This window comes from Gadus chalcogrammus, chromosome 17, assembly GCF_026213295.1.
Source record: "Gadus chalcogrammus isolate NIFS_2021 chromosome 17, NIFS_Gcha_1.0, whole genome shotgun sequence".
Lineage (NCBI taxonomy): Eukaryota > Metazoa > Chordata > Actinopteri > Gadiformes > Gadidae > Gadus > Gadus chalcogrammus.
Genome location: NC_079428.1, coordinates 10,687,691 through 10,713,033, shown reverse-complemented (window position 1 = coordinate 10,713,033; position 25,343 = coordinate 10,687,691). Strand labels below are relative to the sequence as shown.

The 25,343-nt window shown below is 48.5% G+C and overlaps 1 protein-coding gene across 4 annotated transcripts; it reads right to left on the bottom strand.

The window, feature by feature from the left end:
• Positions 1-1,190: 1,190 nt before the first annotated feature.
• clcn5b (chloride channel, voltage-sensitive 5b) lies at positions 1,191-25,309 on the bottom strand. Of its 4 annotated transcripts, none has more exons than XM_056612450.1 (16): positions 25,011-25,309; positions 24,119-24,277; positions 14,989-15,155; positions 14,096-14,195; positions 13,355-13,542; positions 11,531-11,653; positions 10,990-11,196; positions 9,616-9,931; positions 9,066-9,241; positions 8,503-8,646; positions 6,652-6,838; positions 4,445-4,587; positions 3,828-3,977; positions 3,637-3,742; positions 3,337-3,553; positions 1,191-2,123 (listed from the first exon to the last, which is right to left on the bottom strand). In XM_056612450.1, the coding sequence occupies exons 2-16, from the start codon at positions 24,261-24,263 to the stop codon at positions 2,033-2,035; spliced, it is 2,460 nt and encodes an 819-aa protein (XP_056468425.1). In that variant the 5' UTR covers positions 24,264-24,277; positions 25,011-25,309; the 3' UTR covers positions 1,191-2,032. The 4 variants fall into 4 exon arrangements, with proteins under 4 accessions (XP_056468425.1, XP_056468424.1, XP_056468427.1 ...); XM_056612449.1 differs by lacking the exon at positions 25,011-25,309 and adding an exon at positions 24,368-24,710; XM_056612452.1 differs by lacking the exons at positions 24,119-24,277; positions 25,011-25,309 and adding an exon at positions 19,897-22,001.
• Between the last annotated feature and the right edge of the window lie 34 nt (positions 25,310-25,343).

Here is a 25,343-nt window from a genome sequence, read left to right as displayed (position 1 = left end):
GAATAAGTTGTTCCATGTTTTATGGAACAACTTATCGCACCACACAAGGTTTTGATAAACCTGGTCTTAGCAGCATCTGTGTATCATCAAGTCCCTTCGCTTGGATTAGGGGTCACCGACAACGAAAAACCTTCACCAAACTTGAGTTGGTAAGCCTGTGATGTGAAATAAAACTCAGGTCATCATTTGATGCTTTGTTGAATATGCTTAATGTGACAGGAAACATGAGACAATACAGTCAGTGAAAGAAATACAAATCTTTACAGCGGCAGCAATTTGTCTGCCGTTAATCAAGTCAGTTGTAAGTCCCATTACAGGTCGTTTTAAGTTATTTATTCATCACTTGCAGGGTACTTGTGAATCACAATGCATTTCACGACTTGAGTCCATAAAAAGGTCCTCTTTCTCCATCTTCATAATGGTCAAAACTCCTTCAATAGTTTTAAACGTTCATCCCAACATGAGGAGGGAGCATTTCAAATATCCTGGAAAGAGGAAAAACACAAAATATGAGTCTTCCCGGCGAAGACAATCACTGAAATCTGGCAGCATTCGTCACGCCCACTCACCTCCCTCTCAACCGGCAAGGACCCCGTCTTCACAGAGAGCCCCCCCCCCGATCCCAAACACCACACACCCAGACACAGAGACACAACCCACAGCGGCATTCAGTGGAATAATTTAGTGGAACATACACAGAACAATTTCTTTACATTTAGATCATTTAAGTGTGGTTAGCCCTTCAAAGCTACGCAGGAAAATATTAAACTTGGGTCTCGGCTTCTTCACCCGAGTGTGTGTGTGTGAGAATGTGTGTGTGTGAGAATGTGTGTGTGTGTGTGTGAGTGTGAGTGTGTGTGTGAGAATGTGTGTGAGAATGTGTGTGTGTGTGTCATATTGCAGAGCTCAGGGAAGAGACATTCTTTGTTTCCTGCATAGTTCCCAGGCTGTCAAATAGTCTTTACCGTGTGTGTGTGTGTGTGTGTGTGTGTGTGTGTGTGTGTGTGTGGGGGTTTGCACAAAGGTTAGTTTAGGAGTGTAAGTGTGTGTTGTAGGATCCTCTTGTCTCTTGAGCCTGAGAACCAGAGATGGAGTGAGTCGCGGGAGAGGGGGTTGAAGCGTCTGCCCAGCAGAGATAGTCGTGTCTGGGCATGTCCACTCGGGGAGGGAGGGAGGGAGGGAGGGAGGGAGGGAGGGAGGGAGGGAGGGAGGGAGGATGGACGGCAGCCTGGAGGTCTAGCCCTCCCTTTTAGAACACCTTTCAATCCCCCTCCTCCAAGTTTATGTTTCCTCTCCTCATTTCCTTGTCTTCTCTCCTCCCTCAGTGTATGTTCCCTCCCTCCTCTCCTCCTTTGGGAAGTATCTTCTTCATGTTCACCTTTGTTGCCCTCTTCCTTCCCTTGTTTATTCTCCCCTCCTTCCCTCTATATTCCTTTTCTCCTTCATTGGCCACCCATCAAACCAAGTCAAAACCGACGTCCTTTTGACAAAAGTCACAGACAAAAAGAAAGGGAGACAGAAAAGAGACAAACACATATATATATATAGAGACAAACGTTCTTTCACCACTGAAAGTAATCCAAACAGTCTTTGGATTGTCCCACTGGTCGGCAGATGAAACAAACATGACGTCGTCGTGGAGACCAGATGATTACCAGCACACCACATGCTGTCCCCCCACACACACACACACACACACACACACACACACACACACACACACACACACACACACACACACACACACACACACACACACACACACACACACACACACACACACACACACACACACACACACACTAATGAGAAACAGCTTCCTGGTTAGCTCGGGGAGTTTCCCGTCTAGCAAAAAAAAAGCGAAAAAGACTGCGTCCATTTTACCAATTTGTCAAAAAATTCAAAGTGGAAAGTCCATCTCTTTGTTGCTTTGAGTCCGCTTAGAAACCGGCTCCTTAGAAAGACCACCCAGCTCAGACCCTTGAGGAGGAGGAGGATGAGGAGCTGATGGAGGAGGAACAGGAGGCGCAGATCAGTTGAAGAGGATGGAGTCGGGGTCTCTGTTGGCCATCTGGGCCATGTGCTTCAGAATGTCTTTCTTAGTGATGATGCCCAGCAACCTCCTGGGGGGGGGGGGGGGGGGGAGAGAAAGAAAGAGAGAAAGAGAAAGAGAAAGAGAAAGAGAAAGAGAAAGAGAGAGAATATAAGAGATTGTGAGCAACGACCTCGGACACACCTGCATGTGTGCACGTTTCGGGGTAACGTATGACCAGTGTTGGGAGTAACGCGTTACAGTAACGATATAACTTTTTTGGGTAACAAAGTAAAGTAGCGCATTTCATTTAAAATATCGGTAACTAAGATGAAATATAAATATAAATAAAATATAAAATATCCGCGACTCGCTAGCCAACATCCGACAGGAAAACATTTTCCCATTAGCTTACCGACATGGAATCGAAGCTCAAAATTATTTTCGAGTCCTTCCTGGATCATGTGTCCACCACCGCGGACATTTGGTCCACCAACAACAAAAGTTACTTAGGAATAGGGTTGAGCACCGAAACTCGGTTCCAGTAGGGAACCGGTTCCGACGTAAACGGTTGTAACTAGATCGAATAAGAACGCACATTTCGGTGCCTCATAAGGAATGACGGTGCACTGGATAGACAGCATTACTTTAAAACTTGAGAAGGCTGCTCTTGCCTGCAAGAGGGTGAAGGAGAAAGACAAACTTACAATGTCATAGCTTGCGAAATAGATCAGGTTCATTCAGCCTTTGGACCACATAAAGTAACAGCATGTGTCCCCGCCGCTTAAGTGCATTTCTGTTTTAATTGTATGGGATAAAGTGACCTTTTTATATATTTTTTGACCACTCCATTTTTTTTCTCATGTTTCCCAAAGCCTGTGTTTTGTAACTTGTGTGTTGCTAATGATTGACCTTACCATAGCCTACTTTATCCTGTTGTTTGTGGATTTTACAGTGAGGCATTTTTTTTGTGCAGACAGGGGTATTTTTCTTTCATAAGTGATGATAGTGATTTCTTTCATAAGTGATGATAGGGCTATGATGTTTGTCCATGTATCTACAGTAAATTAAGAAACGGGAAAGTAAAGTAATAAGTAGTGAAGTTACTTTTCAAATGCAGTAACTAGTGAAGTAATCTCATTACAATTTACAGAAGTAACTAGTATTAATTAACTAATTACTTTTTTTTGAGTAACTACCCCAACACTGCGTATGACTATGTTGCATTTCTGGAATTTGCGTCTCCATGCACGTGCCCGTGTCAGCACGCCTGTGTACGTGCGTGTGTGTGCGTGCGTGCCCACCCGTTGTGCGTGACCAGACACTGCCTGAGGCCCAGCTTGCGGAAGATGTCCACGGTGATGTCCATGGGCGTGTGGTCGGCCACGGTGAAGGGGCTCAGGTCCAGGAGGGAGCGCAGACGCACCGGGGGCGGGGCCTCCGCCGCCTGCGCCGGGGGGTGCTCCGTGAAGAGCACCTGGGAGGAGGAGACCACGCCCTCCTGCCGCTGACGGGCGTTGTCTGGGAGGGGGGGGTGAGAAGCCGTTAGGCCCGCTGAGTGGACTTCATGAGGCCCACTAACAATAACCACAAGCTCCTCCTACCGATGGAGATGAGGAGGTCTCTGCGCAGGACGAAGCCCACCAGCCGCTGGGACTCCTGGGAGACCACCACGGGAAACCCACTGTAGCGGGTGCTGGCCACCAGAGCCTACACACACACACAGACACGAGTCATGTACAGTCAGTGAGTGAGTGAGTGAGTGAGTGAGTGAGTGAGTGAGTGTCCCTCCTACCTCGGCCTCCTCCACGGTCATGCCCTCCTGGGTGAGCACGGCCAGGGCGGGGTCCGCCCTCCGGGGCCGCATCACGTCCACCGCCAGGCTCTTGTGCTCAAACTCCTCCTTGGGCTCCAGGAAGGGGTAGCCGTTGAGCCGGATGTGGGCCTGCACAGAGACACCGCCCTGGGGTCAGACGCTGCCACCTAACCCCCCCCCCACCAGCACCCATCCATGAACAACTTATGATTCTTAAACCATCTTTCTTAAGATAGACACTAATAAAAAATAAAAAATAAAAATTCTCCATCCTTCGAGCTTTCTCACCATGCACTTCTCGTTTTCTTTTTTTGTCTCCATCTTTCTGTCCCACTTGAGAACTCATCTCCTCCCTCATCCACCCTCCTCACCCCCCCCTCCTCCTCCTCCCTCATCCACCCTCCTCCCCCCTTATCCACCCTCCTCCTCTCCTCCCTCCTCCTCTCTGGGCATAGCTCTCGTTCCTCCTCTTCTATTTTTACTTTCTGTCCTGTAATTGTGCCGGGACACCCACATCTCTCCTCAGGATGTAATCCAATATCGACCCTGATCTGAACTGCGACCCCAGCGGAGACCACCCCACAGCGCCCCCCTACCTCGTAGATGCCCTCGCGCCCAAAGGCGTCCGCCACCCACTTGCTGGTCATGGTGGCGGCCATGAGGGGGACGATGTACTCAAGACCCCCGGTCAGCTCGAACATGATGACCACCAGGGACACCGTCATACGGGTCACACCGCCTGCAGGGGGAGACACACGCGCGCGTTAGGATCCTCCACAAGTGACCGCATGACATCAGGCAAGGCAGCAAAAACCGGATTGATTGATTAATCGATGGCAAAACTATTGTTGGCAGTGGGACCGGGAAACGACGTGTAAAACCTGTGTGTTGAACCCATGTTTGACCATGAGGCCAAAAGGATCACAAACATCCCGTTATATGTCCTGACGTCCCAATATCTAAATGGTGAACGTCTATGCAAGACATGGAGAATACATAAATACATTAGAAAAAAGGAATGTTGTGGCCCGCGACCCGCTTGGAAGCCATAAGGTTATGGGTCCAAACCCAAGTTTCACCTCTAGGTCTTCTTGTGCAAGAAGAGATATACAACCACTCACAGCATTCTGCATTCAGCGGTTTATAATTGGACTCCACCACATACTGCTGCCCAACCACAAGAGGAAGCGTCCTTTATTAGATCCCGTGTTTGACATGGTTCTTGGCACGGCCGCTCTATCTGGCCTCCTCTCTGACACCAATCCTCTGTGTTCCCTGTGGACAACTCCCCAGGGAATAACCCACAACTAACCCACAACCCCTTCAACAGCAGTATCGCTTACTGCCAGTCTACCGAGCACTGGAACAGAACCAGTCAGAGGCTGCATGCTCCTTAAGGACCCGTCTCTGTATTCACTTTCTAACCCCTACCTGCTCCTTAATGACCTGTCTCTGTATTCACTGTCTAACCCCTACCTGCTCCTTAAGGACCCGTCTCTGTATTCACTGTCTAACCCCTACCTGCTCCTTAATGTCCTGTCTCTGTATTCACTGTCTAACCCCTACCTGCTCCTTAATGACCTGTCTCTGTATTCACTGTCTAACCCCTACCTGCTCCTTAATGTCCTGTCTCTGTATTCACTGTCTAACCCCTACCTGCTCCTTAATGACCTGTCTCTGTGTTCACTGTCTAACCCCTACCTGCTCCTTAATGATCGGTCTCTGTGTTCACTGTCAAACCCCTACCTGCTCCTTCATGATCAGTCTCTGTGTTCACTGTCAAACCCCTACCTGCTCCTTCATGATCAGTCTCTGTATTCACTGTCTAACCCCTACCTGCTCCTTAATGACCCTGTCTCTGTATTCACTGTCTAACCCCTACCTGCTCCTTAATGACCTGTCTATGTATTCACTGTCTAACCCCTACCTGCTCCTTAATGACCTGTCTCTGTGTTCACTGTCTAACCCCTACCTGCTCCTTAATTACATAACCTGACTTCATGTCCCTTAGGCTAGATGTGTTGGCTAAATAACTCAATTGGAACCAGCCAGGCCCTGTGACGGTCTTAGCTTGGTTTAAAAATGAGGAGAAATGGGTCTGTAAAACGGCAAACAGAAGTAATCATTCTCACTCGACAAGCACAGAGTCTCTTCCAGGGCGACGTCCAAACGTTTCAGTCAGTAACCGACACTTCCTTTGAAGCCATAACCGAAACACGAACAAAGCAGACCAGAAAGGGGAAGTAAATGTAGCCAGCGTGTTATTTCTGGACTAGCAGGACAAGCGTCTTGTTTTAATGTTGTAAATAGTTTATCAGCATCCCCTTCCGTAGGAAAATAAAAAAATAAAAAAAATAAAATGTTTGAAATTGACAAAGTCCGGCCCGTTTATTCCGTGGATCAGATGCATAATCGAATGTGGAGCTCTCAGGCCGATGGCGTGTAATTCAATAAGCAGACGATCAGATCTGGACCGGGTGACTGTCCTTCTAGGCCGGGCCAAGGCCTGGTTTGCTTTACCCTCGCCCTGGTTGGTCCACAGACCGAGCGATACTTAATAAAAGCCTAACGCTGCCTGACATGGAATATGTGTGAAGTGGAGCTCTGGAGCGGTGATCGGATGTTCTGCTCTCACGGGAGTCAACGCAAAACGAATCAAAGCACACACAGCCCGAGTTATAAGCGTCTCACTCTTGAGCGAGGGTCAGTCTGGGGTCAACGGCGTTGCTCACGTCGGGAGCGACATCGCCCGAGGGCGGGAAGACAAAGACGGAGAGGGGGGGGGTGTGTGTCTCTCCCTCACCGAGGCAGGCGGCGGCGCCCACCATGGCGTAGAGGCCCGGCGTGATGCAGTCGGCGCCGGGCGTGCACCAGCCCCGGAAGATGACCCAGTCGTGGTTGTAGTAGGCCAGCTGCTCCATGCCCACGCCCAGCAGCCGCCCGGCGATGGCTCCCACCGCCATGCTGGGGATGAACAGACCCGAGGGCACCTGGAGGGGGGGGGCACGGCACGCGTTAGGGTGGGGTGGGACGGGGGAGGCTTCATGTTAGGTCGCTGTGTGCTCCGGGAGTGTTTATGCTGCCAATAAAGTCATTAAAATGGAATTGAGAAGGACACACACACACACAGAGCGAGAGACAGAGACAGAGACAGAGAGAGAGAGAGAGAGAGAGAGAGAGCGAGAGAGACAGACAGACATAGATACAGACAGGAGGAGGGAAGGGGGAGAGAGAGGAGGAGGCAGGGGGAGAGAGAGGGGGAGGGAGGGGGAGAAGCAGAGGAGGAGGCCGAGGGAGAGTGAGAGAGGAGAAAGGGGGTAAGAGTGGAAGAGGAAGAGAGAGAGAACTAGCGGGTAGCAGAGGAGGTGGAGAAGGCCGGGGGAGTAAGGATGAAAGGAGTAAGTGAGGGATGGGGAGGAAGAGAGATGGGTGAGAGAGGAAGAAAAAAGAGGAAGAATGCGAGACAGAAACCAGAGACGAGAGTGGGAGGTAAAGGGATCAAAGAAAGGAAAGATGGAGATAGAGTGAGGCCGAGAGAGAGAGGGGGAGTTGGTTTATTTGTACTAATTTTTTTATTGTAGTCATTCATTATTTATGTTGTGCATTAACCATTTCATCATTGTCGTAAGAGTAATTGTTACTTAATTATGATTCCATAAACTCTGTGAACCGATGTTGTGGCTCTTAAGACTGGCAAGGAGAGACCAAGATGCAGACAGAGACACGAGACCAAGATGCAGACAGAGACACGAGAGAGAGAGAGAGAGAGAGAGAAGGAGAGAGAGAGAGAGAGAGAGAGAGAGAGAGAGAGAGAGAGAGCAGAGAAGAGAGAGAGAGAGAGAGAGAGGAGAGAGAGAGAGAGAGAGAGAGAGAGAGAGAGAGAGTGAGACAGAGAGAGAGAGAGAGAGAGAGAGAGAGAGAGAGAGAGAGAGAGAGAGAGAGAGAGAGAGAGAGAGAGAGAGAGAGAGAGAGAGAGAGAGAGAGAGAGAGAGAGAGAGAGAGAGAGAGACGGTGAATCATGAAATGAATGGCTTTAATCAAAGCAGATACACCCAAGGAAACACAATACACAGCTGTTTCAGTTGTACACAGACCATATCACAGTTGTGTCCAAACACAGAAGAATGATTCATTGTATATATTAAGACATTTCAAAGCTTTGCCCAAAGTGTAGTGAGAAGTTGAGGAGACCAAAGTCGCCATGCATAAAATGACTAACACCTGCACAAAAAAAAACGTGTCCTGTCCTATACGTATATTTTATGGACCCGAGTCCGATAATAAAGCTTAAAGTCAAAAATATTCAAAAAGATCTCCAATACAGGACAGTGTTGTGGAACCAGGTTGTAGTCTGTATCCCCGACTAGAGAAAGACGACCTGGCTGACATGCTACCCCAATGACAGCAACCGGACTCACTGGAAGGGTCTTTGGTCTGCGACTAAGTACTTCGAAACACACCCGCCCAGTATTGACAAGGTACAGACAAGGGGAGATCTCTGATCTCTAGATGTTTGGAGACAGCTGTTCTGTGTGTGTGTGCGTGCGCGTGAGAGTGTGTGTGTTGCAACCTTCATGCATGTATCTGTGTGTGCCTGTGTGTGTTGCAACCCTCATGCATGTATCTGTGTGTGTCTGTGTGCGTTTGTGCCAACCTTCATGCCGAAGGTGACCACGGTGATGCCCATCTTGAAGAGCAGGGCGAGGGAGAGCTGCCAGAGGGCGGTGTAGAGACCAGAGTCCGCCGGGCGGTCCGCCAGACCGTTGCCCGCACTGGTCCCCGCGGTGGTGTTGGTGTCCTGGGGGGGGAGACGGAGAGAGAACCGACGCGCGTACACATAAACACACAGCTGACCACAGCCGAGTGCACCCCACACTGCCCCAGATCAGACAGTAGGTCGGACCGATCCTGGAGGTAATCATATCCACCATTATTTTGGTCAGTGTTGAAATCCAGATTCTTCAAACGATTATGTTTTAGTTTGAAAACATGATGCATTTATTCAGCATTTCTCTCTCAAAAATACACTTTTTAACTGAGAGCTTTGAAATTTCCCCTTTAAAAAACACAAAACGAAAATGTTCAAATCGACAATAATGTATGTGAAATATGCATCCAGCTGTACAAAACATTTAATGAATAAAATAAATATACTTAAAAAAACACAAAGACAATGGGGATGGGGACGGGACAGGGAGGGCGAGGGCGTGGGGGTACCTGCTTGTATCTACAGAGCTGGGAGGAGTCCAGCAGGGAGCAGTCGTTGAAGAGCTCCTTGATGAGCTCCGCTCCACTCATGCGGGTGTAGCTGTTGGGGAAGGAGACGAGCGCCGTCACCCCGGCCACCACCAGCACCTCCACGATGGGGTAGTGGCCCAGGAGGGTGGTTTTACCTGGAGACAGAGACACAGAGAGAGATTTATAAAGAATTATGGAGAGATGAGACAGATGTGGACAGGAGGGTGACAGGAAGGAGGGAGAATCCGGGAGAGAAGCAAACAAGAGAAAGCAAGAGATGGGAGAGCACAGTAAAGATGGAAGAACACACACACACACACACACACACACACACACACACACACACACACACACACACACACACACACACACACACACACACACACACACACACACACACACACACACACACACACACACACAAACATCAACAGAGTGGTCCAAACAACACCATCTGGTTACCTATCCATACAAAAAACACCCCCCACCACCCCCAGGCCCACAGTCCCCCCCCCCCCGCCCCACTCACGTCTCCGGCACCAGGCGATGTTGGCCCTGATGAACAGCGCCCCCCAGAGGCCGCCGAAGATGCCCAGCAGGATGAAGGGCCCCAGCTCCAGCAGGTGCCAGGGCGCGTGGAACTCCACGTAGAACAGCACCAGGCGGCTGTTCCCGAAGGGGTTGATGGAGCGCAGCGTGAACGCCGCCACCAGCGCCGCGAAGAACGAGCGCCACAGCGTCTTCAGCGGGAAGTAGTAGCTCACCTCCTCCAGGCTGAAGAGGACTCCGCCTATTGGCGCGCCGAAGGCCACGGACACGCCCACTGCCGCCGCCGCCGACAGCACCTAGGACGGAGGGGGCGGGTCTTCAGCTGGCGTCACCAGTGATGCGGGCACACAGGGGACATTGTTCAACAGCCTTCCCCTGCTGCTGACGGGGGTCTAGATTAGAGGTGGCCTCCGTGCTACTGGCCGGCCCGCCGCGTCAAACCCTCGTCCTGCCTCTGTTTCAGTGCGGTGAAGGAGACTGGACGCCCATGTTGGCCCCCAGCTTGCTCACCGGCCAGCACCACTATTTTCTAATGTTTCTCAATGACTTTTTTTGAAAAGTCTGCTTGTCCTAATATTAGGTTTGTTGATGATGGCCCCCGTTGCGCCCCCCCGACCCTCCCTGGAGGGAAGAGGGGATCATCCCCCTCTCTGCATTCCTTCCTAGAATCTGACTTTCTTCTTCCTCCTAATTAAGTGGCTTTTTGTATTTCCCTTTGGGGGGCTGGGGTTAGGGGGTGTCATAAACATACGGCCTGCAAAGCCCTTTGAGACTGGGACTGTGATTAAAGGCTATCCAAACAAATTCACTTGACTTACTAATACAAATATAGGGTCCTATAAATGAATAATAAACTAAAAACAGACCAGACCGCTCCTAACCGAAACCGACCAAAGGAAATCTGCCAAAACCAACACCGACCAGAAAAACTAGGAACCAAACAGAACTGAACCAACCTATCCAACAATAAGCCCCGCCTCTACCCCGGCCTCTATGACGGTAAGCCAACAATAGGCCCCGCCTCTACCCCAGCCTCTGTCCAATGGGACAGTAAGCCAACAATAGGCCCCACCTCTACCCCAGCCTCTGTGACGGTAAGCCAACAATAGGCCCCGCCTCTACCCCAGCCTCAATACACTTGGACAGTAAGCCAACAATAGGCCCCGCCTCTACACCAGCCTCCGTCCACTGTGACAGTAAACCAACAATAAGCCCCGCCTCTACCCCAGCCCCCGTCCACTGTGACAGTAAACCAACAATAAGCCCCGCCCCTACCCCAGCCTCCGTCCACTGGGACAGTAAACCAACAATAGGCCCCGCCTCCACCCCCCCTTGAGCCAGCGGCCCCGCCCACCTCTCTCCTCTTGGCCTCGTTCTTGCGGTACTTGGTGAACAGGTGGCAGAGGATGTTGGCGCAGCAGCAGGCCACGTGCACCAGCGGGCCCTCCTTGCCCAGGCTGAGGCCCGAGGAGACGGCCAGCACCAGGGTGATGGTCTTCACGATCAGGGTCCACTTGCCCAGGTAGCCGCGGATGATGAAGCCGCTCAGGATGGTCTTGATCTGGGGGAGGGGGGGGGGCGGAGAGAAAACAACGGCCGGATGAAGACCTGGCCTGTTCTGATTGGACGATCGTGAACATCAACAATGAAGGAATGCAAATGAATGGAAGGTACTGATCAGGATCTGTACTCCACAATCATAATCCATGTGGAGTCAAAGAGCAGATTTGGTATTTATTTATATATATATATATATATATATATAGGAAGACTATTAACTCTATCGGTGTGTGTGTGCGAGTCAGCATGTGTGCCAAGTCAGCATGTGTGTGTGAGTGAACGTGCACGTGTTTTTGTGTTTGTGTGTCTGCGTGTGCGTGCGTGTGTGTGCGTACCTCTGGTATTCCAGAGCCACAGGCGTAGGGGGCGAAGGACTTGACCAGGGTGACGGCCAGGAAGGAGAAGAGCAACGCCCAGAACATGAACATCATGTAGTTCACCACGTAGGCAAAGCCTCCCTGTGGAGCACACACACAACATGTTATATTAACTTCACGTATTCCACATAATATCTGGTAGTTAGGGGGGAACTCCCAGTAGAGAACGAACACAACACGTTATATTAACTACACGTATATAGAACATAACATCAGGTCATTAGGAGAAGCCTCCCTGAGAACACACATGTCATATTAACTATACGTATATAGAACATAACATCAGGTCATTAGGGGAGACCCTCAGCATTTCTCTCTCAAAAATATACTTTGTAACTGAGGGCTTTGAAATTTAGGGGAGATGTCCACAGTCTACCTGTAGGCATCGTTGAGCAAGATGCCCCCTAACCCCTACCAGATTCCTTAATGACATGAATCTAGAATAATTCACTACGTCCCTTTGGATTAAATGGTCCGCTGAATACAAAGTGGAGAAAAGATCATACGAAAAACCACTTCAGTACACAAACAAACAATGACAAGCAGGATTTTCAACATCCTCTCAATATGAAAGCACTAAAAACACGCCGCAAAAAGTCCCAACATATGGACAGCAGACCGGACTGAGTCGTGGTGTGGGCGTGTTATGACAGGGGGCCACCACTAGTGGGCGCCACAACGCCACTCAAGTCTCTCACAGCCACCAACACGTGTTTGAGGTGGTCGACTGTTGACACTGGCTGTTCCTCACTTCCTTGCTAGTCGCGTCCTATGGAGATGAGGCTACAGTGCTGGCTTGAGTGCTGCCTAGCGTTTGTAGCGTTCAGAGTTTGGAACGACTTTGCTAGTGTGGAAGTGCTTCCGCTTCCGCTTTTTAATATTGCTCCTGTGGTAAATATTTTAATTGTTGAAATTGTTATTGGCTGCAGTAGTTTGTTTAAACACAAGCTACTTACATATTAAAACAAATCAATCCATGCAAAATATAGCCCATCATTACGTTGCAAAAACGTTTGAAAAAAACGCACAGGTAAATTTTTGGCATTTACATGATTAATCTATCTTAAGCAATAAGGCACACAATATTTCTGAAAACATTCAATAACTTCACTTGTGTAAAGCAAGGAGTACTGCATAAGTTAGTGAGTGAGGAAGTAAGCGTAGACTGACTGCACAGGCGACAGTAAGCCAACAATAGGCTGCACAGGCGAATGAGTGACTGAACAGGGGAATGAGTGACTGAGTGACTGAACAGGGGAATGAGTGACTGAGTGACTGACAGGTGACTGAGTGACTGACAGGTGACTGAGTGACTGAACAGGGGAATGAGTGACTGAACAGGGGAATGAGTGACTGAGTGACTGACAGGTGACTGAGTGACTGAGTGACTGACAGGTGACTGAGTGACTGAGTGGCTGAGTGACTGAACAGGGGAATGAGTGACTGAACAGGGGAATGAGTGACTGAACAGGGGAATGAGTGATTGAACAGGGGAATGAGTGACTGAGTGACTGACAGGTGACTGAGTGACTGACAGGTGACTGAGTTACTGAACAGGGGAATGAGTGACTGAACAGGGGAATGAGTGACTGACAGGTGACTGAGTGACTGAGTGACTGACAGGTGACTGAGTGACTGAGTGGCTGAGTGACTGAACAGGGGAATGAGTGACTGAACAGGGGAATGAGTGACTGAGTGACTGACAGATGACTGAGTGACTGAGTGACTGACAGGTGACTGAGTGGCTGAGTGACTGAACAGGGGAATGAGAGGGTTCCGTACCTCGCCGGTCCCCACGATGAGCTCCGCCCAGCTCTTCCAGTGGGGGCACTTGTCGCGCTCCTGGAAGGTGGGCTCGTTGGAGGTCCAGCAGCAGTGCTCGTGGTTGAACCAGAAGCCGTTCAGGCACACGCCCTCCTTCATGTCCGTCAGCCAGTGGGCCGAGATATCGATCCCTCCTGCCAGGGCGCCTGGGGGAGGTGGGGGGGGGAGACGGACACGTCTTTATAAAACAGGTTTCTGGGTAACGTCACAGCAGATGGGCACACGCAACCAGGGGGCAGGAAGCATAGACTGCCATTCATTCATGCCGTCAAATGAGTCTTTGAGCCAGCGATGTTAGAATGACGAACATCAGCTACTTTGCATTGATACGTAAAAGTAAGCCAAAGCCAAACATGCACCCCTGGAAATAACCATTCATCATTACATCATCGGGAGTACAATGCTGTGTACACACCGATAACACTGCTGTCGTCGTTAATGTCACCACAGTAGTTTATGGCACGGTTTACTGCCTCCTTACCGTGTCACAACCAACCACGTATAAAACGGTACAACTGGATACAGCTATGCATTCAAATGCACAAAGTATGTGCAAAGAGAGAGACACAAATGATATGTGCTTGTAAATATTATGCGAGTTAACCCATCTTTAGGCAGTGCGCGCACACAACGAACGACAATGTAATCCCAGGGCATGAAACCAGCCCTCCAACGTGTGTGTGTGTGTGGGGGAGTTACCTGACATGAGTCCCACCAGCAGCATCAGCAGCCACCCCGAGAAGGCATCGCTGATCCTGTGGAGCAGGGCTCCCATCGACTCCTTACTCTTACTGGTGATCTACAGAGACAACACACAGTCCAATGACCTCCATTCAACAACGGGACAACAGGTCCGGGCTTTGAGCCACCTGAGCGCTACAATGCCTGCTGAACGGAGCTCAACGTGAGCTATTAGAGCGACACAATGACTTTTACACAGGTATCTATTGAGTGCTTGTCGTGTTGAATGGTCTCTCTCCGCAGATTACCGTTCTTTGATATGATTTTTATCAACTCTTTAAGTACATTTTTTTGGTTAAGATTTCCATTCGGTTCAAAGAATTATCCAAATTATATAATATGCCTTATAGCATTAGCCACTATAGTTTCCCATACACCTCATGTGTACGGAACTGGCTCTGTGTAGACATGTAGGATTATGCCATGAAAAGCTTCCCACACTTAGAGCTGTGATGCGAGACCCGCTAAACAGTCATTAGTGTTCCACAGGTATAATCTAAGGTTCAATACTAGCCCCCGAGCACACACACAGACAGACACAGACAAACCACTAGAGACAACAGACACAGAGAGATACCAAGTGGAATGACACCATGACAGATGACATAGACAGACAGACAAACACATAGACAGACAAACACACGCACGGACACAAGGAGAAGAGAGACCAACGGATATAGACAGCGACAGAAAGACACACACACACACACAGAAAGAGACACACAGATCAACATAATAGAGGGACACACACACAGAAAAAGAGACCAGTTCAACCAAACAGAGGGATATCTATCCACACACACGTCACACACACGTCACACGACACACGACACACACACACACACACACACCTCTCTGTGGCGGTCTCGGTCCTTGCTCTTCTCCCGGACCCAGTCGATGGTGTTGAAGTCCTCGTAGGTGCCCACCCCGGGGACGGGGTCCTCCAGAGGGTCCATCATGGCAGTGGGGCCCCCTGCCCCATTTATCCCCCTGCCCGGACTGTGCTCCTCATAGCCCCCTGTGGAGAGAGCCAACAGCATTATGTCGAGTGCCCTGCTAGGAAACTGACCCGAGCGTTGCCCATGTTGGATCCAACATGGCCGACTCGGCTCGCTGTCCGAAGTTAAACCAAAACACTCGAGACCGGTCTGTCAAGTTGACGGAAAATGATACGGTCACACGACATATATTAAACTAATGAAACAAAACATTTACACCAGCCTTTCATCTTTCAACATCTCAAGCCAATCGGCGTCTCCAGACACGGTGATAATTGACAGGATCAAGTTGCACTTTTGCCTTCTACACTGGGTTTAGAAAAGAGGTCGTCCCACAAGGTTTAAAGCCAAGCTATTAAAACGCTAACACATGACCGTGGCCCCGTCACAAACACCTTATGAAATACATTATACAACCCCTTATGAAAGACATTATACACAGGCTTACGGAATCTGCTGAGAGGAGTTAACTTTAAAGAGATTATTAACCAGCGCAGAAATGTGGTACGACCACGGCATTGGAGCCCAGAGGAAATCTGTGTTTGTACAGAACCTTTCATGCAAGGTTGAGCAACTGTTGCTAAGCAACCAAGTGAGAGCTGTGCGACTGCTTGACTATTATGGGATAGATCATCTTCTGGTGGTCTTGAGACGGCCATGTTACCACCACAGCATTTAATCCACTGGTTGTCTGTCACGTGACTTCCTCCTAAAATACCGGAGACTGGTGGTCGCACCGCGAGGTAAAGTTCAGCAACCCTTTATTTGCCACAGGGACCTTATGAAAAGATATTTCAACGATTTGGGACTGCAGATACGATACGTGTTGGGATTCTGCAAACATTACGATTTGTGCAAATAGAGCAATATACGATAGTAGGATTTCGGGTTCTGCAGGTCAATGAGAGCCTGCGTCTTAGTTCAACAGAGCAATGACATAAGTCAACACACTCAGCAGTAGCTGAGTGACACAAGTTACACACTCAGCAGTAGCTAAGTGAAATAAGTAGGACGATACACTAAGCAGTAGCTAAGTGAAATAAGTACTACACTCAACAGCAACAGCTTAGTAGTTGGAGTTGTGGGCTGTATTCGGCAGCAGTGTCACTACCAGTTGAACTACATTCCTGAGTCGCGCGGTGGTATTGTATTCCTCAGTCAAATAGCTTTTCAGTAGCAAAGCTGTGGTGTAGTGAACTGCTTTGGCTAAGTTTCTGTAGCTTAGCGTGCTACATTGTTCTGCTTCAGTGTAGGTGGCTCCATTCAATGTGGAGTCACTGTTAGCTTGGCCTTAGCTCAGTGCCCTTTCTAAGTAGATGTCGACACTGCGCAAGTATTAGCATTGCGCGTAAACTGTGCTCTGAACTCCATGACCCATCACTGAAAACACAGTGACTCACACTTCCTTCCCTTTAAACCGGCACAAAAACCTACGTAGTCAGAAAGAGGGATATACAGGGAGACAAGGAGAGGGTGAGCGATAGACAGAGTGAGAACGAGATTCAGATTTAACCTTTCATGTAATTACGTATACACAGCCTTAACTAATGCCTCTACCAGTATAATATGAATGTTTACATTGTTTTTTATTCGGTTGAATTATTTATTGCATCTCAGAGAGATAGAAACAGGTGGAACTTTAGGAGAGGAATGCAACTGATTACCAACGACAAAAGGGCAACTCGAAAGATAGTTTCCCTGTCTTTCTCATCCTATATCTCAGAGAGAAAGAGAGAGAGCGAGCCAGAGAGAGAACAAGCTTGCAACTTCAGCGAGAGACGGACAGAGTAACGGAGGGAAACAGCGATAGAGAGACATAGGTCACCATAACGCTGACGGCCTCTCATAAACATCAACAGGAGAAGGAAGGAAACAAAAGAGCTCGAAATAGACCAAGGTCTGGGTTTACAGACCCGGGGGACGAGCTGCAGGATGGTTTGATCTGCTCTGTGGTCTTGATTATTTACACAGGGGGGGTGGGGGGGGGCATATGGTCCCGATGTGTTCCCGATTAACAGGCTTGGACAGCAGAAGGAATTTAATTTACTACGCGGAGCACACCGGTGGACTTAACACCAAACACATTACCAAATAACAAACTCACAAATACTCATGACAGCTTGCAGAATGCAGCTGGCGGTTATGAGCCATCATAAAATGACTGAACAACTGCAATTAACCCCCCCTGGTCCCTACTGCCTGGAGTTACACAAGGTCTGCACCCTGAGCCCTCTCAGGGTTCCACAGAGTGCTATGACACGGCATGGCTCAGCTACAATGTAAAACAACCCCAGATTCTTGATCCTACCCCTGGGGAGCATGTAGGGGTTCCAGTGATCCCCAATACCACGAAAGACTCACCAACAGCGGTCTCGTTTACGACCAAATCCTCCTTGTCCAGATTCTTGCTCCAGATTTCCCAATCCATGTCTCATTCTCTGAACAACGAGACACAAACAAACTGTGTGCAACGAGCCAAAACAATACCAAGTAAACTGGCCCAACCTCCCGGTACTTTCGAAATGGCTTTGCTTAGAAGTCACGGTCGCCGCTCCTCATTGGTCGAGGTGTCGAAACACGGCTAATGATTGGCAAACTCAAGCACTGGCAGCAATAATCTGATCACATGATGGTATCTTTCAATGCAGGTACTTTAATGTGAAACCTGTGATTGGTTTGGATGGGGCTGTGCTTGCGATGGATTGACTGCACAGAAAAGAGGGCGGGTATATATTGAGTTGGTATTTCAAACCGTGTAGAAGTCCTGTGGGAACGAGGGAGTGACCCGAGGGAGTTCTGGACTTCCTGCGTGTTTGACCGGGGGTCACTTCCTATCCAAAATCATTGCAGGGAGTGATTGATTTATTACATCCTTGAATAAATAAATAAACATCATAAAATCAAAGCGCTGGTGACATATGTTTTAAAGGCCGCTGGGAACGCCGATAGGCTCAAGACAGGAACATGATTGTGTAATCTAATCTGGTATTTTGGTGAGACAGTCAATGGGTTTGTTTCCTGTTCGTCTTGTACAAGTTGGACCTGAAACTCTCCCTTACCATGTGACTCCTCGTCACATGACACACACACACACACACACACACACACACACACACACACACACACACACACACACACACACACACACACACACACACACACACACACACACACACACACACACACACACACACACACACACACACACACACACACACACACCTGAGCGAGGCTATGAACTTTAACCTTTCTTAGATCTGGTCGCCATGGGAACGGCACATGTAATTTCCCCCAAAGGGAGTCCAGCGGGTCACAACAACTGACAGGATCTCCGAGCATGCCCAGTTGCTCTCAAGGAACCGGTCTTCTAATAAACAATAGGATGGATCACAAATATTGACCAATATCGGTTACGGATCCATATAGGGCAGTACATTCTGTGGTCAGGGGGTTTGACTAAAGTGACCAGGCCCTTCCAGTAGAACACAGATATCCAGATGGAATGGATCGGATGACCCGGTCACCTCGTGCCCAGCTCCCTGACTCATTCCCGGCCAATCATTAGACAGCACGGGTCGCTGACTAGTACACTGACAAGATTGTTTACTGGGAAAGTGGCCTGGAAGGTGTCCTTGCAAAACCTTGCATATCTGTCGGAGAATCTAATCTCCTCCCTGATGACTTAGCGATTTAGTTATGGCGACACATGAACAAAAGAGCCAGCAGGAGCACCTAGCAGTTAAGGAGTTTGACTCCAAGATCAAAGGTTCTGGGTTTGATCCCGGCCGATGTCATAGCGTTACCTGTAGGCATCGTAGATCAAGATGCCCCCTAACCTCTGTCTACCTGTATCTGAATTCACTCGGCAAGTCTGGATGAAAGCAATCTTCTAAATGACTTATTAGTCCTTGTTTACTCTCCAAGTAAAAGACGTCCACATCTTTAGCTCATACGTGACTCGGATCAGATATCTTCAGAACAGTGTTCGTCAGAACTGCAAAAATTGAATCCGATCCTTTCAATTCGGACTTAGTCAACTCTTATGTGGTCCTGATTCAGATACAGGGCTGGGCCCGATTTCCTGATAACGTTCACTCTCAGCACGCTACGAAGACTCGTACGTTTAAATTTATCAAAGTTATTTGCCTCTATAGGCGTGGTTCCCAAACGGTCTCTTAAGAGTCTTCTTAGGAAACACTCCTTATGTCGTTAGTAAACGGCACTGTCCAGAAAGAACGTGCTGAAATCGATTGCAGCACGAGATTGATTTTCCATTTCATGCGCAGTTGCATGACAGCGTTCTAAAAAATATTGCAGTCTTTGCAAATAAAACATTGCTCGAAAACCTTATAGTAGGCCTAAACATTTATTTAACCATGGGTTAACATAGCATAGCCTATACACAGATTATTTTATAAACAGCGGAGATCACAACCTTGATTACATCTGTCGCAGCCGATCAAATTAGGCTATTGATTTTCTGTTTACAAAAAGGTGTCTGACTTGTTGATTATTTATGAAAATAGGCATTTTGAAATGAAAGCTACAATTTGAATAGTTTATTTAGCTTATTATATAATACTGTTTATGCTTAGACTGCTTTACTTTTTGCTGTCTGCTATCTGATGTAGCGTTAAGAAGGCTTTAAGAAGGTTTCGGGAAACCGGTCCCTGATCCTTTGCAACGCGAGTATGAATCGTCACATCGGAACAATCATCCAACCGACAATAGACCCAGTGGTTTTTCTCTTCAACGTCCTACCGTGCAATTTCATCAAATCTTGAAAAAACAGTCACACCGCCTGTAGCAATGTCTATGCTGCCCGCCAACTGGGTGACGCCCGACGGCACCTAGGTGGCCCTCCCCAAACAAGGACCCAGGGCGGTGACGTTGGAACCGGTCTTTCGCCGAGGTTGAGTTTAAGGATACATAGGAGGGAAGGCTGCCATGCTGAAGAGCCCTTCAGAGCGTGTGTGGCGATGACGGCTGGTTTAAAGTTTGCACATTGATGACACAATTTGCAACAGCTGTGCAGCCCTGGAGTCCAATCAGTCTGACTGTGTCCAGGTGAGGCTGCCTCAACCAGCCATCATCCACGCACTCTGAACCTACTATTTGCTCCACCTAGACTATCTGTAGTCTCATACCGTGGAAGCTGTTTTTCTTTTTCAGCTTTTAGGCTTCACTGTAGCTCTGACATGAGGCATACGGTATCTCAATGGCCGCCAGTTTGGGGGCAGATACACCCTTACAGGTTTATCTCTCCCTTCAACAGCTAAAGGGAGGAATGTGCACGGGTCACTTGAAACCACTTCCTCATGCTCCACGTCTCTGCTCAACTACTTCTACGACTCTGCCAAGGGAGCCCTCCAACACACATAATAAATCAGTCTTCACTTTCTCCCCGTTATAACGTCTCGATGAGTTGTTGTCACCTCAGGCGAACACACAAGTGTGTCGACATCTCATTCTCTACTCGCTAGGCTACAGGTGAACTTAACAAGTACAGAGCTGCACCTGCCACTTCATCTCCCCTCCCCCATCCCCCAGCTAGGTTGCCTTGGCAACCCCTCGCAAGGTGTTCTCGGTAGACAACTGGCACTAGAAGGGAACCGCAGAACCTGACAAGAAACAGGAAGGAAGTGACGTTGAATTAGAACAAAAAGGTGTTTGAGGTGGTTTCTCATTGATGTGGTGCGAAGGAATGAAATAACACACACACACACACACACACACACACACACACACACACACACACACACACACACACACACACACACACACACACACACACACACACACACACACACACACACACACACACACACACACACTTTGAGAGTTAGGCCATGCAGTGCTGTATTCTTGTGGCCAGGTAACCTCAGTCTTGAGGTGATTGAGTATTGAGAATATTTTACGGCCCTGAAGGCCTGTGCTCTTCTCCCTGAAACGTTCACATTTCATGCCAGCTCACTCTAAAAATGAGTGCGGCACGACGTTGGAAAGAATTGAAACTTGCGGAACTTGTGTTCTTTGTGGTCTATATGGTGGTATGTCATAGATACGGGGTGAAGCTCAGAGAAAGGGGATCAAGGTTCATACTTATCAGGCAACAGTTGCTGGCAACTTCCTTGCCGTCTCACCCGACAAATGTGTGTTGTGATACAAACGGAAACGCATGACGCGGGACCTGAGATATCTGATAACATAACATTCAGTCCTTCAAGAGGTCGACATTGCACATGCGTACTTTGTGATACCGATGCTGATACTAATTCAATTCTGCCGCCCTGCGTCAACTTATACTGCTTCCACTCACTTCAGCTTATTTAGCAGACCACACAAATAAACAAAGCCTAGCCCAGAGCCCCCTGGGGGCACCGTCAGAACCTCCCTATCCCCAGGGACCTTGAGACCAGAGACCCTGACGGCTACAGGGACGTCCCTGTGACATCACCCGGGTTACCCAGAGCGACTCGGGCCGACCGGTGTGGCCCCCGGAGGCCTGGGACTCAAACCGTGGGTAAGCTACAATCCACGACAACCAGATAACAAATGTCCGTTACGCAGGTCATGACCTTCTGCAACTCTCAAACCCATCACGGTCTCCGACGGTCCTTATTTTATTTGTCTCGGGCCGTGATATGGGGTGTGTTTATTAGTGGATGTCCACCTGTGAGCCCTATTGGGGGTCCAGTGGTATCCATCTCTTCCTTTTTAATTCAATCAGAAAAGATAAGATAAAGATAAGGTATACTTTATTCATCTCAGCAGATAAATGTAGGATGAAGATGAAGAAGAAGAAGATGAAGAAATTGGTAGCTTTTGCTCTAAGAGCGGAAGGAAGTTAGTCAGATAGAAAGGGTGTTTCAGCCCAAAGCCACAGAGCAGGATATGACCTGACAGCAAGTGTCTGGGTTAACACTGCAGCAGACAATAACAAGAGTACACGTGCTGCTGGGTTGCGGTTGGAGGGTCAGAGTGTGGTTTGTTTTCACAGCCATAAAGTTGTATTAATGTCTCTCGTGTCCATCGTGGATCATTCATTTAACATTAAGTGAATAAGTGGCTTAGAATTCCAGATGTGTGTCATTAAGGAGCAGGTAGGGGTCAGGGCAAAGGGGTCATCTTGGTAAAGAACCCCCCAAGTAGATCACACTCGTTTTTTTCTGTTGTGAGGACTTAAAGCAGGTTGACAGCAGGTTGACAGCAGCAGGGGTAGTCTGACAACCGATGGGTTGCTAGCTCAGTCCCCGGCTCCTCCTAGCTAATGGATGGGCAAGACGCATTACTGCTCCCGACAACAACACTGCAGCCTGGCGTGGTTGACACCGCCGTTGGTGTATGAGTGGGTCCCTGTTAGGCAATGATTGGAAAGCGCTTTGGGTGGAAGTTTTATATAAATGCATTTTATTTACAAATCATTATGTCATCACCAATCGACGGGCAGAATTATAGGATTCATAAAGTTAACCATGAACGAGAATGCATTTCCTGTTGCACTAGCCATTCAGAATGTGTCCCAATTTCGTGCATGAGCCAAATTTAAACTCATTTCGTAAGCCATAACATGTTGAGTTTGGGCTGTAAAAAGGGGAAGGGATAAGCTTGAACACATTTTATCGTCAATATGGCAGTTTTGTACAGTTTAGTATCAGAAACGACTACTGTTCTGAGTGTACTGTGTACTGTTGGAATGATGTACTGTGCATCTGCGGTCATTTTGGCAAATCTCAGCTCAACAACCACACACTATCTTAAAAAGGCCCTCAAAGAGACTGGGAAGACCACAGCATGGTTCATTACGCCCATTATTGTTTTTACATATGTTGACTGAGTACACTTCATATAACAGCTTGTGTGTAAAAATTACAACTATGTCCATAAAGCGCATACTTATCTTATCTATGTTTGTCTACATTACGACATGGTTTGGAAAAAAGTCTGATTTGTTTGTTTGGAAGCCGGTGCTTAGAACTGTGGGTCGGTGACATCAGAATGGTGACTGGGACAGCGCTGTGGTAAACACAATTATCACAACTATACCATGGGGTGGAGAGAGAGAGAGGCAGAGAGAGAGAGAGAGAGAGGCAGAGAGAGGCAGAGAGAGAGAGAGAGAGAGAGGCAGAGAGTGAGAGACAGAGACAGAGACAGAGACAGAGAGAGAGAGAGAGAGAGAGAGAGAGAGAGAGAGAGTCAGGCAGAGCAGTGAGGTAGGTAGATGGAAAAAAAAAGAAACAGACGGAGAGGTACAGAAGGAGTAACATCCACTATAAATACAGAGACCGATGTAGGTATACAGACAGAATTGTGGAGAGGGAGTGGAGAAGAGGGTATAGACAGAAAGGTAATAGAGGAACCGATGACTCACAAACTGACCACAATCGCTTCATTTCTACCAAGCTTTCGTGCCTCTCCCTGCAATATTCAGACTCCTCTTATCAGCCAGCGCACCCCCTCCTCAAAACCAACCGCCACGTTCCGACATCTCTACACCCTTCGTTACCACTCTGCGTGACTCTGTCCCCATGAACTCCATCACAAACTATAGTCTCTGCTTTCCACCACACTGGACTGTTGCTGGCCCAAAGCACTGTTCAAACAAACTCGACAAATTCAAACCATCGATTTACCAATTAATCTGTAAGCAGTTCCAGCAATCCATGACTACCCAAACCACAGTTCCACATGCACATGTTACACATATGTCTTCAGTCATTCACAGAACTCGGGTTTAAACATGAACGCACCGTGACTCGGGTCACATGATTCATTTTTAATTATAGTAACATTTTTAATATCATAAACTCTTGACGTCCAGATGTTGCTGACCTCCCCCTCCCTAGTCCTTACCTCAACTATTTACTGTAGAAACGGACCCGTTGAACAACAATATGTCTAGAGTAAACGTATCCCGTCTGGTTGACAGATCTCTCATCTAAAACATGAGCGGACCCTGGTCCAGCCCCTGGTAGACCCTCACCTGAGTTCAGAGGAGGATCATCGTCTGTGTTGGAGAAGTCCAGCGTAGCTCCAGCTATGTCCACCATCTCGTCATCATCATCATCGTCGTCGCTGACCTGATGGAGACCGTCGAAGCTGCCCGTGTTGTACCCGGCGTTGTCCATCCTTTCGCCTCCTCCTGTCAACACAAACACGGACTCTGTCAGCAGAGGACCCCGCTCAGGTGTTTTGCTTATTCTGCACCCCTACAACCCCGGTGTGTGTCTACCTAATAAGGTGTACTTCTGATTTGCGCGCTTCCAGAACGGAAACATGTTGAAACAAAACGCTGATTTAACACGTTAACACCACTACAAAACAACTCAAACTACATAAATCAAGCCAAAACGCCCCCAGGGTCGCGGCGCGTAGATCCCTCGCTGTGTCTCGCTGCAGTGACAGCTCGTCTCTCTTCTCAAATAAGGAAGTCTAGCGACTGTTTCCGCCAGAAATAGGAAGGCCGGTGGTTAAGAAGCCCGATCACGTCGACCAGGTCTCTTTCACGGGCACTGGGTCAGATTCCTGCCGCTTCATAGCAACCCTACATCAGGTAGACCAGCAGCAGGCTGCAGCATCAGCACGGGGAGCTGGAGAACTGGTTAGCTTAGGGCGCTAGCTAACTCCGTTCACGCAAAACAAAGTTACTCATCGCCTGAGTGGATTAACTGCGGTGTGTGTGTGTGTGTGTGTGTGTGTGTGTGTGTGTGTGTGTGTGTGTGTGTGTGTGTGTGTGTGTGTGTGTGTGTGTGTGTGTGTGTGTGTGTGTGTGTGTGTGTGTGTGTGTGTGTGTGTGTGTGTGTGTGTGTGTGTGTGTGTGTGTGTGTGTGTGTGTGTGTGTGTGTGTGTGTGTGTGTGAAGACAGGCGGCCTTACCTTTGTAAACAAGCCGCTGTGGTGTCGCTCCAGACGCCTCAAGTCTTATGACTCGGATTTAGTGGTCCTGCAGTCGACGGCGGCGTAAACTTATCGCTCCAGATCGCCCCTTCCTGGGAAATCCTACGTCATTCTTCCCCCGAAATAACCTCAAAACAACTGCTCTAAACCCTGGGATGCCTTATCAAAACCGCCATGGACGATGTTTTGGTTGTGCACAGGTAAATATTGATACCGCGTTAAGAATCGTCTCGTTAAGCTGCGGTGATGTAAAGTTGCCAGATTGCTCTGCGGGCGCCAGGATGTGTTTTCCTCTTCATGGAAAAGCAGTTG

Excerpts from the sequence above, each read along its gene's own strand:
- clcn5b (XM_056612449.1), bottom strand. The coding sequence starts at position 24,413 with ATGTTTCCGTTCTGGAAGCGCGCAAATCAGAAGTACACCTTATTAG. Across the intron at positions 14,196-14,988 it reads ACCGAGACCGCCACAGAGAG|ATCACCAGTAAGAGTAAGGA; the intron begins GTGTGTGTGTGT and ends TTGTCTCTGTAG. Across the intron at positions 9,932-10,989 it reads ACGAGGCCAAGAGGAGAGAG|GTGCTGTCGGCGGCGGCGGC; the intron begins GTGGGCGGGGCC and ends CCTCCGTCCTAG.